This window comes from Loxodonta africana, chromosome 21 (genome assembly GCF_030014295.1).
Source record: "Loxodonta africana isolate mLoxAfr1 chromosome 21, mLoxAfr1.hap2, whole genome shotgun sequence".
Classification (NCBI taxonomy): domain Eukaryota; kingdom Metazoa; phylum Chordata; class Mammalia; order Proboscidea; family Elephantidae; genus Loxodonta; species Loxodonta africana.
In genome coordinates this window covers 48,088,644-48,104,052 of record NC_087362.1, presented here as the reverse complement: position 1 = coordinate 48,104,052, position 15,409 = coordinate 48,088,644, and the positions used below count along the sequence as shown (strand labels likewise).

Below are 15,409 nucleotides of genomic sequence, written 5' to 3'. Positions count from 1 at the left end.
CAATTTAAAGTTTTTTTCATACTACCTTAAAACAGTGGCATACTTGGCTATGGATAAAATTTAGTTTCAGATCTTTTAGTCTGTCATGTTACTTATTTTTATTTTGTGTGTGTGTGATTATAAACCTTTCCATCTCTTATATACAAGATATAATGGTATTTCTAAAATTTTAGGAACAGCAACTTCCAGCCATAGCAAGAGTAGTGTGCCTCTGAAGTTATGCTGTTAAGATCCAAAGTAGTAGTATTTTCAATGCTCTATTCTGCCAGTTGCCACACATTTTGAAAAGATCTACTTATGTCTTTTTGCTAGGCATAATAGATTTGATAAATTGTTTTATAAAAATCCATTTTATAGGAACTAGTTCTGGTGCTCTCCAGAGATTTCCTTACTTATTTTTGTTTGATTTCAGCTAATAAATTTTACTGTTATTCTTTATTAGGAAATTTCCTTAATAGTCAAAATCAAGTAGGCCCTTTAAAGAGAGAGGAAGTAGACAGTGGTTACCAATTGATGAGTATGTAATCAAGTATTTTTTAAAGAGAAGTCCATCCAGGAATTAGCCCTTTACTCTCCCATAAAAGATGGATTTATTTATTTCAGAGCTCATGGCTTTAAACTGTCACTTCCAACTTCTGGAGACCCTCAGTGGTTAACTTGCTTATCTTCTATAGCCCAGCATGTTCCAAAATGAATCTTTTTCACCTTAGTTTCCTAGATTTTACAGCCAATCATAGTGATGGTACCAGTTCCATTTTGCCTCCAATTCAGTTGATTATATTTTTTTCTACTTATTTTTCATTTTATAATTGATATCTGGAATAATCAGCAGCTCTTTTCTCATTTATTTTCTCATATTTTTATTCCAGGATTTGCCTCTGAAGCAGGGAGTGTCTGCATTAAAAATGACCTGTAGTTCTCTGCTTCATAGGTTAGAAACTTATTTTAATATTTTGTGGCTAAGCACAGTCCCACTTTTTCAAATTCTATGTAATGAATTGTTTAATTGGCATTGGATGTGGACCACAAGCGTATATTTCATATTGGGGTTTTCTGTATTATTTTAAGTGATTAAAATTCAACAGATCATCCAGCTGAGGCAATAAAAGCTTTATTCTTGCTTTACAACTTAAGACATTAAATTAGATTTTTTAAAATCCATCAATTATAACGCAAATAAAATAATGCTATTTGGGCATTTAAAAAATTGCATTTCTTAGGCCTTGTATTTATTACTTAAAGCATTTATATTCTAAAACTTAACCAAATTCCAACTATTCATTTTGGGGAAAAACAATCAGTTCACAAATCACATTTTCAATGGGACTGCTAGCCAGCATAGGTAAAAACATGTATAGTGTATTTACTCTCGAATTATACACTGCAGATGCTTCTTCAGCTCCCTCCTCTTCCTCCATGGGCGGTGCTTGCAGCTCCTTTACCACCTCTTCCAGCCCTACCATTTATTCTACCTCAGTCACCGACAGCAAGGCTATGCAAGTAGAGAGCTGCTCCTCAGCTGTGGGGGTAAGTAACAGAGGGGTAAGTGAAAAGCAGTTAACCAGTAACACAGTCCAGCAGCATCCTTCAACACCGAAGAGGCACACAGTCTTGTACATCTCACCACCACCCGAGGACTTGTTGGATAACAGTCGGATGTCCTGCCAGGATGAGGGGTGTGGATTGGAATCTGAGCAGAGCTGCAGTATGTGGATGGAGGAGTCCCCCTCCAACTTCAGTAATATGAGCACCAGTTCCTACAATGATAACACTGAGGTACCTCGTAAATCACGAAAACGAAATCCAAAGCAGAGGCCGGGGGTCAAACGACGAGATTGTGAAGAATCTAATATGGATATATTTGATGCCGACAGTGCCAAAGCACCTCACTATGTGCTTTCTCAACTTACCACGGACAGCAAAGGCAACTCAAAAGCAGGAAATGGGTTGGTATTCACATTTTTTGAAGTTCTATCACCAGTATGCAAAGCAAAAAAATAAATCATTCCCAACTTTTCTTAATTGCTCAGCTCAAGTTTTCAATATAAAGCAAAGCTGCTAATTTTCAATGAGAATACCTGAAAAATTTTGACTTAAGATTAACACATTTTATTAGAGAAAAACTATCAATAGATTTTAGCAATAGGTATCTTATGAGTATGGTTAGGTAGTAGAAAATGAAAATCTGTTTTGAAATAATTTTTAATTTCAAATGGATTTCTATTTTAAAAGAATTTAAAAATATTTTTACTCATAGAAATAACTAGCAGTGTATATAGTTCCAGTTAAAACACTCAAAATGTTCATACAGAGCTAGATTGTGTTCTTTCATATTATTTGTGTCACTGTCTTGCTCAGTTTATTTTCATTTTAGTGAGGATTTTAGACTTTATTTTTTCTCTTTATTTGATAACAACAAGAGAAAACTAATTTGGTGGTTTGGTCTTTATGAATTCACATGTTTTTAGCTTTTTTTTCCTGATATATTGATTGTGCTGAATTAGGGTTTAAAAAAAATAACAAATATATTGCTATTTTTTTTCCTTCTGTGATCCTGAATTACTTATTTAGAGGGTAATGGAACAGAATCAAATAACACATTTGAGTATTTTATCTTTGCCACACTACTCACTAAACATATCTCAATAGCTGTATTAGAGAATATTTACTGCTATATTATAGTATAATATGGCTTATTTTTAACTTGTAATTCCATTAGTGCTTTTAATATTTAATTGTTAGACTTTTTTTTTGGTTAGATTCTTCCTACAGTATATTCAACATAGTTTAGTAAAATTTAACTCACTAGATTTTGAGAGATTACTTTTTTGGGAAGCAGGGTATGGTCCTTTGGTTGATCCCAGGATCTCCTACAATTTCAGGTTGTCGTGAAAGGTGATTGAGAAGCTTCATACTGGTTTACTACTTGATGACATCATTGATATCTTTTTAAATTAAAAATCTGGTTGAGTAATCTTGGAGAATATTCTTAATATAGATTAAATTTGTTTCTAAATATTCTCTCATTACATTTTGAAAGTAGTATCAACTGTGTAAGCAATACTTATTCCATAGTACTTTCTTACATACTGTCATTTAAAATGCCTTTAGGGTGATGTAATTAAATACAAATGCACTAGAATAAGGTTCTGAAATGTAATGAACACCACAGGGAAAACATAAGGTGAATACTCAAGTAATTGTGACTAGTAGAACCGATTAAAAAGGCTCAGTTTTTGATATGTCATTAAATACATGTATGTGTTTACTTGAACTTCAGTAGAAGAGCAAAGTCTTTTATAACGTTTCAGAAGAGAGATTTTTGTTTTTGTATTGAAGTAGGTGTTAAAGGGTCAAATGAAGAGCAAATGAAATTTTGCTTAAGGATATGAGATATCTAGAGTTACTAATTAGAGATTTCTGCTTCTGCTTTTGCATGACATATGTCATACACACACAAATATATAAGAAATATGTGAGATTACTTGGGGAAAGTATAATGACATTTATGAAGGTAAAATCTCTCTTGGAAGAATTCACGGAGCAAAAATTCCATTAAGGAGCAGGAAAAAAGCCTAACTTTTTAGGTAATAGAAAAATATTTGACACTAGTATATGAAAATCGTGGAAGAGGTTTAAATTTTTAATTTTATAAGAAGTATATATATCAAGGAAAGGGTGAAACCATATGTAAACATACAGAAGAACAGATCTTGAAAACAATTATTCAGAGCATCTCAAGCTAAAATCCTATACTCTTCAACAATGAGAAAGATGTTAGAAACATGAAAGAAATTTAAATATACTTTGAGAGATAAAGTATATAGCCTTGGGTCTGATGTTCCATAAATTTATCATTTATATAATACTAATTATTTAGAAGTTGTATTTTCAAATATGGTGTATAGTAGTTTATTGATATTAAAGATACCATGTAGAAATTAAGCCAGCCCGTGGGTGGCATAGCATTTTTATGTGACCAGAATGTTAGAGTTTATTAAGAAAATAAAGCTATTTTTTTAAAAAATTGCTCAGTATTTAAACATTCCTAGACATATCATTCTTAAATTTTTCAACTAAATGTCCTGGGAATCAGCAGTTCCGTGTCTTCTACAGAATCCTAGAAGCAAGGATATGTCATCTGGATGTGAAACCTATTATAGGCATTTTATAGTGAGAATTATTTTGTGACATACACAACCAAAGGAATTATGCAACACAAAGGAATTAGAATGTCCTTTTTAGACTTCTGAATATGCCAAAAGATAGTAGAGTTTTCTTTTTAGGTGGCATTCAAAGTATAATCCCGTACAATTACTGCAACTTTCTTGTTTTTTGTGAGCCATCATGCCTTAAAAATTAGTCATTTGAATGACAGCTTTTCAGAGAATTTGTTGATGTTTTCATTGTTTTACATGTCTGTATACCTAAATCTGTGTGTATTCCATTTTTACACCTAAACTTGGAGAATAAAAATAATCTTAAGGGCTTTTGAAAATACCATTAGTATTATGTACTGTTCTTCTTTAAGCCATAATATTAGCCTATACTTTGTGAATTCAGTCTTCATCCCAAGTGAGATATTTTACCAGAATAAGTAAAACTCATTTTCATTTATTTACCCTCATAAATATAAAAACCATATCTTGCCAATTTAATTGATACGCTGTAGAAATTTTCCTTATATTTCAAACTAAAGTTTTCCCTTCCAATTATAAAATTAATACATATTAATTACAGATGTGGAAAATATAGAAATAGAGGAAAATAAAAACTCATAATTTAGTCATTCAGTACAACTGCTATTAGTTTTTTGCTATATTTTAGTCTCTTTCTGTGCATGTTTGTGGGATGCTTTTACATAGTTTCAAAAAACAAGTATTTTTGTTTTGATTTTAAAATGAGCATCAATCGATATTGTTATAGAATCTCATCTGTAGGAACTGACACTGTATTCAGTCCAAATGTATGAATTCCCACCCAGATTGACGAAAATAAATATAGGGCTTATTGCCCAGTGTTCCAGCTTCAACATGATACTTTTGTTTGTAGAATTTATTCTTCCAGGGCCTTTTAAATGATTTACACAGGTAATCCTTGACTTAATTATGTCCATTTTACATAAATGGCATTTCTTGCTGAGTAAGGACCAGGTCTCTCTCATCTTAATATTGTAGAAGCTCCTTTTTTCTTTCTTACCTCTGATTTTCCTTCTGTCTTTGTTCCTCTTATTTGCCTTTATCAACAAACGTTTTTTCAGCACCTGTTATGTTTTAGTAACTGTATAAGGTTCAGGAACATGAAAATGATTAAACATATTATTTGCCCCTAGAACACGTCCTCTAATCTGGTCAGTCTTAACAATAGTCCAGTGCTAGTTCCATCCCCTCTTTCCTCTTCTGCCCCTTTCCTGAGTTATTATCCTAGGGAATCTAGATTTTTCTGGCTGGCTATGTATCTAGCCACGGAGTTCAGCCCAAGTCCTTAGTTCCACTGAGGACGCTGCCTTCCCTCTCTTTGTTCTTGATGATTGAGGCAATAACTTGGTTAGAGGTGGAGAAGTAAACATTGGAGCCAGGTTTAAGGCTGCATAGCCACCATTGCTCCTCTGTGTTTGATTCATAATATTCCTCTTGATACCTGGTTGCTTTTGAAGATTTTGTCCATAGTCATCTCTTGGCTCCTGGGTCTTCAGTGTGGGTCAAAACATGGGACCAGGATAGTCATACAGAAAGCGTCATTGATCCTGACTCTGTTTTTAAATTTACATAAATAGTTTTAAACCTATTTCATGTTGTTCAAATGAAAAAAAATAATTGACAGTGTTGTTTTCTACTTATTTTATCACATATTTTCAATGTTTCAGCTATTTACAGGTTAGACGTACTGACCTAAAGTCCTAACCACCATTTGAAATATTGCTTTTCTTTGAACATGCATTCCACATAGCAAACACATGATAAATCAACTTTACAAACACAGTTTTAAAAAATAAGTTAGATTGCCTATACTGTAAAGCCCATATTTTAGAATTTTTATATGCTGAGAACTTAAGTATAATTGCTTCTTTAGTTCAGAATTATTTAATCACAAATAAAAATACTCTGAAAAAAATAACACTTCTGTGAAAGATTGTTTAAAGCTAACTTCCCAATAAAAATGAGTGAATGATTTTTATCATAATTTTCTTAGTTTGATTTACTAAATAGACTGATGTCCAAAAGAACATGCTATATACACCTTTAGATAGTTTTGTTAAATAGGCTTTTTTGTTTGTTTTTGTTATTCCGGCTTTTCTTTTGCTTTGTCAGTCTAGTTAGAAAATAGTAGTAATTAATCCTGTAACTTTGTATAAGACTTAAATATACATGGGATTTTTAAAGTTTATTTTGACTGAGGTACGATATGAAAAGTTATAGTAACATTAGCTATTCTCTTTCCTGTTATTCCCAGTTTGTTGTACTCAGTCTTCCTCTCTTCCTCCACCTACAGATATGCATCCCTTCACTTCCCTATCCAACTTTCTTTTATTTTTACATCATATAAATTTTGTTACAAAATTTTAAAAGATGCTTTGCTTAGAATGTGTTTTTTCTCAGACTGTATTTTATTATGTCAGAAGCTAAGCAGTTATTCTTAATGTTATTGCCTATTCTGTTTCTTTTTTTCTTAGATGACTTTTGCAGAAAACTTTTTGATAACTTTTTCCATGTTGTACTTTGGCTTCTCAGAACATTAGAAAACCAAAAAGGAGCTGGAGTAAAGAAGAGCCCTATGTTGTGTGGACAATATCCTGTTAAAAGCGAGGGAAAGGAGCTGAAAATAGTTGTACAGCCTGAGACCCAGCACCGAGCCCGGTACCTAACTGAGGGTAGCCGTGGCTCTGTAAAAGATAGAACACAGCAAGGTTTTCCTACAGTAAAGGTAAGACTTACGTATTTAGCAGTATATGGAGAGTTTTCTCCAGTTTTACTTATTAGTTATTTTGTCTTTAATCAGCAGAAGCTGCCTAAAACAGGAGGATATAATTACTAACTATATATCAGGACAGCGATGGTGAGGATGGCACAGGACCAGGCAGTGTTTTGTTCTGTTGTACAATAGGGTCGCTATGAGTCTAAACTGACTCGGTGGCACCTAACAACAATATATGTCAGAAAGTAAAGTAAAAGTCAGAATGGACCATAAGCCAAATACTGTTGCTTTTATATCATTAAAATTTTAGTTTAAATGGAAGGAGAGATGAAAATGTGTTGTGTTAAGTAAAATATCTGGAAATAATGAATTGTCTTCTCCTTTATTTGACATTTGTGGCGACCATACTAGATTCTTCTCAAACTTTATATTTAAGAAGAAATTTAAAATGAATTCAAAGAAATATAGTAGAATTTATTAAGGACTTGGAAGATAAGGTTTTTGAGATGACTAAAATAATCAGTCGACTCCATGGCAATGAGTTTGGTTTGGCTTGGTTTAAAGTAATCAGAATTATTCAATTCAGATAACTTAAGTCTTTAGTTTAAGAAATAGGATATTTAGTTTTTATCTTTTCAGAACTCAGACTAAAAGAAAAAGGGTCTTAAGTTTCAACACCTAGGATATGTTGTTATAAAAAATTTTTTTTCAATATAAAAAAAAAAATGAGGGAATGGGATATTTAACAAGTTTCCCTGCCTTTTACAAAACACTAAACAGAGAAGAATTTTGGCTAGCCGCATGGTAGATTCTTATTAAATGTGATTAAGTTCCTGTCAATGTTTTAGTTGAACAGTATTTTAAATTTAGAGTTGGATTGCCTTTCATTTTATGCTTGAATGAAAGAATGGTTCAAACTTGGAATCAAGAAACTTGCCCATGACCGTTTATAAGATTGGTTGAGAGTCACGTATACCATACCATTCTTACCCCCACTTTACTACCCATCATCCCTACCCATCCCCAATCCTCCAAACCCAGGATAAGTAACAAGCAAGTGAGAAATTTAATTTCTACTTCGCATAAATATTTATCTGGCCAAACATTTTAATAGTTTGGTCAGTATTTTTAACTGATTGCCCTGCCTTTAAGCTGTGCTTTGTACCTGCCTGGTCAGAAATATTTTTAGATTAATTGCCTAACTATGATAGAGGATGAACTGACTGACCTTAAAAGTTTTTTATTCATTCATTCAACAAATACTGCACCCTTCTGTGGGCCAGGCACTGTTCTAGGTATTGCTGGTTTACAGTTGTTAAAAGAGCTATCCTCTGGGTAGTTGGCTAATTTTTCTGGGCCTCTTTTCCTCATTATGATCTCATTTCACACAGATACAGTTATACTGGGATATAAAAGGTGTGTGAGTTTTTTCAAGCACTTTGGTGTTCTTTGTACAAGTTATTTTGTGACTTTCTGCATTCTGCATTAGCAGCTTCAATGTTTGTTTTAACTATAATCCTTATCAAAAGTAAGCATTGGAAACATTTTTCCCCAAATGCTATTTAAATATTTATTTATTCTACAGCATATAAATTATAATTTAGTTTATGAAGAATTGTTAGAGATCTGTAATGATTCATAAATCCTGGTTTGCACTAGCAGGTTTTCAGACCATAATGGTTGGCCCAGGATTTCATGATGTTCTATATATGTGTCTAGTCTGTGAAAGTGAGCTCCATTTCCCCATTATTTAATAACTGCACCTCAAACACTTTTCTACTTAGTTTTAATAGAGTGCAAATTTAGTATTTGTACTCTGATTTGATGAAGAAGATGCCACTAACACAGTTCAGTGAGTTTTCCCATTAGTGGTGGCAGTAGATCTGGAGTCACTCATATGCTCCTTCACGTGGCCCAGTAGTTTGCACATTTCATAATGATCAGGATTAGAAATGCATCATGGAAATCAAGACTACTCATTATCCTTAGCATCATAGTAAATACATATACATGGATTAGAGCAAGCATGTTTGGTGTCATAAATTTATAAATACCTAAAGGACACTGTACTCATTCTAATCTGGTTGTACAAATAAATTACAAATGGTATTTGTCATCTAACACCTAAATTTTTAATTAAAATATGATTATTACAGAATTAAAACTTAGAGTTTTCTGTAGAAACTTAACTCTCCTTTATGAAACTGTTTTACCTCTATTTTTCTTGAAAATTTAAAATTATTTTAGTATTGTAATGCTAGTTACAAATATATAACTTGGTCTTAAATATCTTCTTTTACAAGTAGATTATTTGAAAGACTAATTAGTATTTCTGCCACATGTTATCTGGTTACAGTTGGAAGGCCATAATGAACCAGTAGTGTTGCAAGTATTTGTGGGTAATGACTCTGGTCGAGTGAAACCACATGGGTTTTATCAGGCCTGCAGGGTAACTGGACGAAATACAACTCCCTGCAAAGAAGTGGACATTGAAGGCACTACTGTTATAGAAGTTGGCCTTGATCCTAGCAACAACATGACACTGGCGTAAGTATTTAGTGAGGTTTTTTTCATTATATATTACACTTTTGCAGTAGGCAGAAAAAAATTTGTTTCTAGTATATGAAAGAAGGTTTTGAGCATTCTATTAAAATGTTTTAAACATTACAAATAAAAAAAATTTTTCTGAAGAATAGTAATGGGTTAAAATTATCTCTTATAGCCTTTTGTTAGGGAATTTCTGTAGGATGGAATGCTAGCTTTATGGAAAATTATATACTCATTTATCAAGATTTGCATTAACGTTGAAACTAAAAATTATGACCAATGAGATTTGCTTTCCTGAATTCCTCTTTCTCAGCAGAGACCATGAAGTGGTTTGTCTTATGCTGACGTGAAAAGCATGTTGCTGGTCTAAATTCACCTCCTGTTTTTATTTTCCTACATTTAAAAAAATATATCCTGGGACTATGTATTTTCCATCTTATGCATTTTCACTGCCTAAAAGATATTAGAAGTGTTAATGATTTAAACTTTTAAAATTATTTCTCTTAAGTCTTTTGGAAAGATCTTTAATTCTAAAGTTGTACTGTAATAACAGCAAATATACTGATACAGGGTAGACCTATGTTGTAATTATTTATAGTGGATAGCTGCTAAAAAACTTTTCCCTACTCGATTTTCAGTTTCCTTTTGAAAACCTTTTTGAATATATTGGTAAAAGGGTAATTGGAAAAGAGAAATTTTGAAAACTATTTAGTAAAAGTTTTTTTTTTTTAGACTTAGCTTGTAACTTTTGAAAGTTGTAAAAATAAATGTATATGTTGGAAGAGGAGCATGAAAACCAAACAAAACTGTTCGATTGAATAGATTCCAACAGGTAAAAACCCTGGATTGCTGCCCCGGGTACAAATAGTACCTTATCTATTGTAAGAAATTTGAAAATACAGAATAATAAAAAATAAAATACATCCCTCAAAATCCAACTTCCCAGAAATAACCATTATTTTGATGTTTATCTTTCAAACCTTTTTTCTATCAAAATTAAGATAGTACTGTATGCACTGTAACCTGCTTTTAACTTAACATATCATGAGCATTTTCCCATATCATTAAATATTATACTTTTTAATGACTAGTAGTCCATCCTTTTCGAACAGTTGCTAATTTTTTTACAAAGCGAAATTCATTCCCTCTATTTTAGTATTTGAATTAGCTGTAAACAGAGTCTAAATTTTTTTTTTAACTGGGAAAAAGTATCTTCTGTAAGCTGTTACTTATGTTCAGATTTTAAAATAATAGTTTTACTTCTTTACTATTTCTCCCATTATTATAAGGAGAAGTTGACAAGAATTTATCCTTTTGTACCTTTTGAATTTAGAACCTTATGACCATATTACATATTTAAAAAATTAATAAATAAGCAAATTAAAAAATAAATTTGGGAATGTTATATTATTCATACAACACAAAATATCAGTTAATAAATACATTCATTTCTTTGTTAGGGTGGACTGTGTAGGGATATTGAAATTGAGGAATGCTGATGTTGAAGCTCGAATAGGAATTGCTGGTTCCAAGAAAAAAAGTACTCGTGCCAGACTGGTTTTCCGAGTTAATATCACAAGGAAAGATGGCTCCACTTTGACACTGCAAACTCCCTCTTCTCCGATTTTGTGTAGTAAGTAAGAAAATAGGAAGATATTAAATATATGGGTATTTTAAAAATTTTCTATTAATCTTTTAGAAATTTTAAATTTCATATGTTTTACATTCTCCAGATCTGATCATACAAAATTTGAAGTATTTTAAAAGCTGGGGTCAGATTTTCTATACTAATTAAAAAAAAAAAATTAGAGGTGGGTAATTGGCATAAAATGCAGAAGATGTATAACATTTTGTGTTTCCTATTACCATCAAATATTTACTTAAAAGATAATTTGAATAGATTACAGAAGTAAATTGCAAAGCCAAAGAATTTTCCCAACATCTGCATCAAGTGGTAAGTTGCTGTCATCCTCTTTGTTGTCTAGGACGTAGAGATAGAATAAGGTAAGCAGAACTTTGTAAATACATAGTATGTTAGAAGTTGGAGTTCTGTTTATAAATTATGGTATTATAGTATAGTTGCAAAGTCAGAAATGAAATTTTCATTGCTAACTTTGTCATAGAACGAAAATAACTAGCTTTCTTTTTTTAATTCAGTCATGTTATATGTGCTTCACCATATAGTCTAGCTTCTAATGATTATTATTACAAGTAATAAATAGGGAAAAGTTTTCTTTTATATATCACTTAAGAAAATTTTCATTAAGGATTATTTTCTTTGGCATTGCTTCTTTGTAATTTTATGCCTAATTCAAACAAGCAAAAGAGAAATACTCACTCAGTTGAATTTTCTGTTGGGTTGCTACGGGTTTTATGACCTTTCTACCTCTAGGATAGTTACAGAGCCTTTTGTTACTCACTTGTCAAAGAATTGTATTTTGTCGGAGTATTCATCCTTTTTAAGTCTTATTTTTCCCTTTCTTTTGATGCAGTTCAGAAATTACCACAACCATACTTTAGCTCAGCAAACACCTTAATTTTAAAAAGAAAGTATTAGAAATATCTTTCCAATCTTAGGAGACCTCGATTGAATTTCTTACTTTTTAATTATTGTGTGAAGTATGTCTCAATGCTGGTATTTCCTTGCTATACTTCCTGGTCATATTTAATTATAAATAGGCTATTCTTAAAGTCTGTAGAGTCCATTCTATTTGCATTCAGATAGGGACAGAATAAATAATCCGTAAGTAGTTTACTGAATTGTAAAGCTTTTTGAATTGGGGTACACTATTTCTAAATTTGCTGTAACTCATGATATGCCCAACTTGAATATTATTAGGATAGATATAGCTTTAGTGGAGCATATACAGTTCTTCTTTTACATAATCTAATACTTAAAGCATAACCACAGCCACTTGCTGAAGGCCAGAGCCAGGGACTGGGAAATAGTTACCAACTTTATTTAATGGTTTGTTTCTTCCTTCATTAGTTTGTTCATCCGTTTCTTCCTTTCCTATTTCGTTGATGTATTGTTAAAGTATGCATATACGGAACTGAGAATGGTGGAAAATACAAAAGAAATAGAAAGTATGATTTTCTGAAAATTTTCATCTGTAATAATTATAATTTGTTAATTATTATCATTATCGATAATATATGTCTACACTGCAAAAGATTACCTGGGATGGATGTGGTAGCCCTACGAAGCAGCAGAAGTCATATTTAGAGATTTACCCAGGAGATTTATTTTCTGTAATTTAAACTTTTCATAAATTTAAAAAGTAGCTCTTAATTTGTATTAGGGGATTTTACTGAATACCTAGGTCGTCCCTTGCATTTTCTTATGTATAGGCTATTTATCTTGGAGGTGTGTATATTTTTACTCCTTTATTTGACTAGTTGACATTTACCTTGCCATTTGCTTAGAGAAACTGGATCAAATACACATGGACAGTACCTGCTTTTAAAGAAAGGGACACCTTTGCAGTGATGGTTCCTAGGCCTCTTTTAGAAGAGAAAATGCTAGAGTAAGAATTAATTTGTAAATAAGTTTATATGGTAAAGAATTTTCATATTTGTGTCTTATTGTTACTTATTTTCATGTAAAATGAATTTTTCTTAACATACTGTATAACTAGCTTAAAGTATTTTTTAATAGTAATTTCCATGAATATCAGTTAGATCTAATCCTTCATTTAGAAAGGAGTCTGAGCCTCTTGATCTGCACACTCCTAATGGGTTAGTGATTTGATTTTTTTAAATCCATCATTCCATATTTGAAATGTAATTATACTTGATCTTCATGAGTTTTCAGTAAATACACCTAATCCTCACTTATCTACTCTCATTATCTGACATTTTGCATTTATAACAATAGTAAAAAATCTGTTATCTATTTTGCACATTGCCAATGTATGTTTAGCAGTAATAAATGTTGAGGTATGAGATGTGAGAGTAACGCTGGCTGTGATGGTTAAGATTTTGTGTCAGCTTGTCTGGGTCATGATTCCCAGTGGTTTGGCAGTTATGTAATGATGTAATTTGGCAGTTATGTGATGATGTAATTGGCAGTTATGTGATGATGTAATTTGGCACTTATGTAATGATGTATAGTCATGCTCTGTTTGTGATCTGATGTGGTCTTCCATTTTTACATAAGACTGATTTTCACATAATGATCTGGTCTTTGTAATTTAACCATGCTGATAAGTGAAGAATGGGTGTGTACTGTTCAGAGATCTGTAGCTTGTTCAGATAATTTTATTTATTGCTTAACTGGCAACAAACAAATGAAAAATTTTGAAGTGTTTTTTGTACATTAAAATTTTTTTTCCTTAAATGTTCAACTAGATGAACAGGAAAATATGTTAATTTTAATATTAGCTTAATAGTAATGCTTTATATTATACTCTGTAGTTTATGAGGTGTTTTCATATTTGTTGAGGGTTTAGAAAGTTAATAAATAAATGTTCCCCTTGAAATTGGAGTTAGACACATAGGAATTAGAGAAATTGAGATGAAAATACCAACTTTACTACTAATAAAATTGTTAGAGAATAGGGCTGACTTCTTCAGTCCTGAACTAGATGCACCTGTTGATCTTACCACCTGAATGAAAACCTGTATGGGGGTGGGAGGTGGGAAAGAATGCTAGACTAATCATGTCCTGGCCTTCCTCCCAACTCCACATTATATATGTTCCTCCTTCTGTCTAGTGAATATTGCTGTAATGGAGTTTCCCACTAATAATGCAAAAATTATCCCATTTGGTCCCGACAACTATGTAATGTTAGTAGAATAGAGATGATTATTTTCACTGTTTATATAGTGGGAGAGGGAAGAAACCGTTTTTATTCAAGATACCTGCTTTTACGGGCAGGGGCCTGGGGACCATGGTTTCAGGGGACATCTAGGTCAATTGGCATAATAAAATCTATTAAGAAAATATTCTGCATCCCACTTTGGTGAGTGGTGTTTGGGGTCTTAAATGCTAGCAAGCAGCCATCTAAGATGCATCAATTGGTCTCAACCTGCCTGGAGCAAAGGAGAATGAAGAACACCAAAGACACAAGGTAATTATGAGCCCAAGAGACAGAAAGGGCCACATAAACCAGAGACTACATCAGCCTGAGACCAGAACTGGATGGTGCCCAGCTACAGCCGATGACTGCCCTAACAGGGAATGCAACAGAGAATCCCTGATGGAGCAGGAGAGCAGTGGGTTGCAGACCTCAAAATCTTGTAAAAAGACCAGACTTAATGGTCTGAATGAGACTAGAAGGACTCCAGAGGTCATGGTCCCCAGACCTTCTGTTAGCCCAAGACTGGAACCATTCCCAAAGCCAACTCTTCAGAGAGGGATTGGACTGGACTATAATATAGGTAATGATACTAGTGACGACGAGCTTCTTGGCTCACGTAGACACAAGAGAGTATGTGGGCAGTTCCTATCTGGAGGGGAGATGAGAAGGCAGAGGGGGATAGAAGCTGGCTGAATGGATATAGGGAATACAGGGTGGAGAGAAGGAGTGTGCTGTCTCATTAGTGAGAGAGCAACTAGGAGTACATAGCAAGGTACATACAAATTTTTGTATAAGAGACTGACTTGATTTGTAAACTTTCACTTAAAGCACAATTAAAAAAAAATAAAAAGATCCCTGCTTTTATTTGTCCATTGTTTTGAGCTGGTGTCTACTGTAGAATATAGGAAGGATTTTATTTTGATCGAATGAAACATAATAGGGTATACCTCATAAGTCATACAGCTTACAATTTATTAGGAGAGTATCTCAATCATCTAGTGCTACTCTAACAGAAATACCAGAAGTGGATGGGCTCAACAAACAGCAACTTATTCCCTCACGGTCTAGTAGGCTAGAAGTCCAAATTAAGGGCTTCAGCTCCAGGGGAAGGCTTTCTCTCTGCCAGCTCTGGAGGAAGGTCCTTG

At 32.8% G+C, this 15,409-nt stretch overlaps 1 protein-coding gene across 13 annotated transcripts in view; it reads left to right on the top strand.

Moving 5' to 3' along the window:
* The window catches only part of NFAT5 (nuclear factor of activated T cells 5), a 142,053-nt gene that overhangs the window by 80,306 nt on the left and 46,338 nt on the right, over positions 1-15,409 (top strand). For 10 of the 13 annotated variants that reach the window (XM_064273836.1, XM_064273837.1, XM_064273843.1 and 7 more), the window contains 4 exons: positions 1,388-1,946; positions 6,732-6,924; positions 9,272-9,462; positions 10,923-11,095. In XM_064273836.1, coding sequence (XP_064129906.1) covers positions 1,388-1,946; positions 6,732-6,924; positions 9,272-9,462; positions 10,923-11,095 — 1,116 coding nt within the window. The other 3 variants (XM_023556617.2, XM_023556619.2, XM_010596776.3) reach the window with 2 other exon arrangements.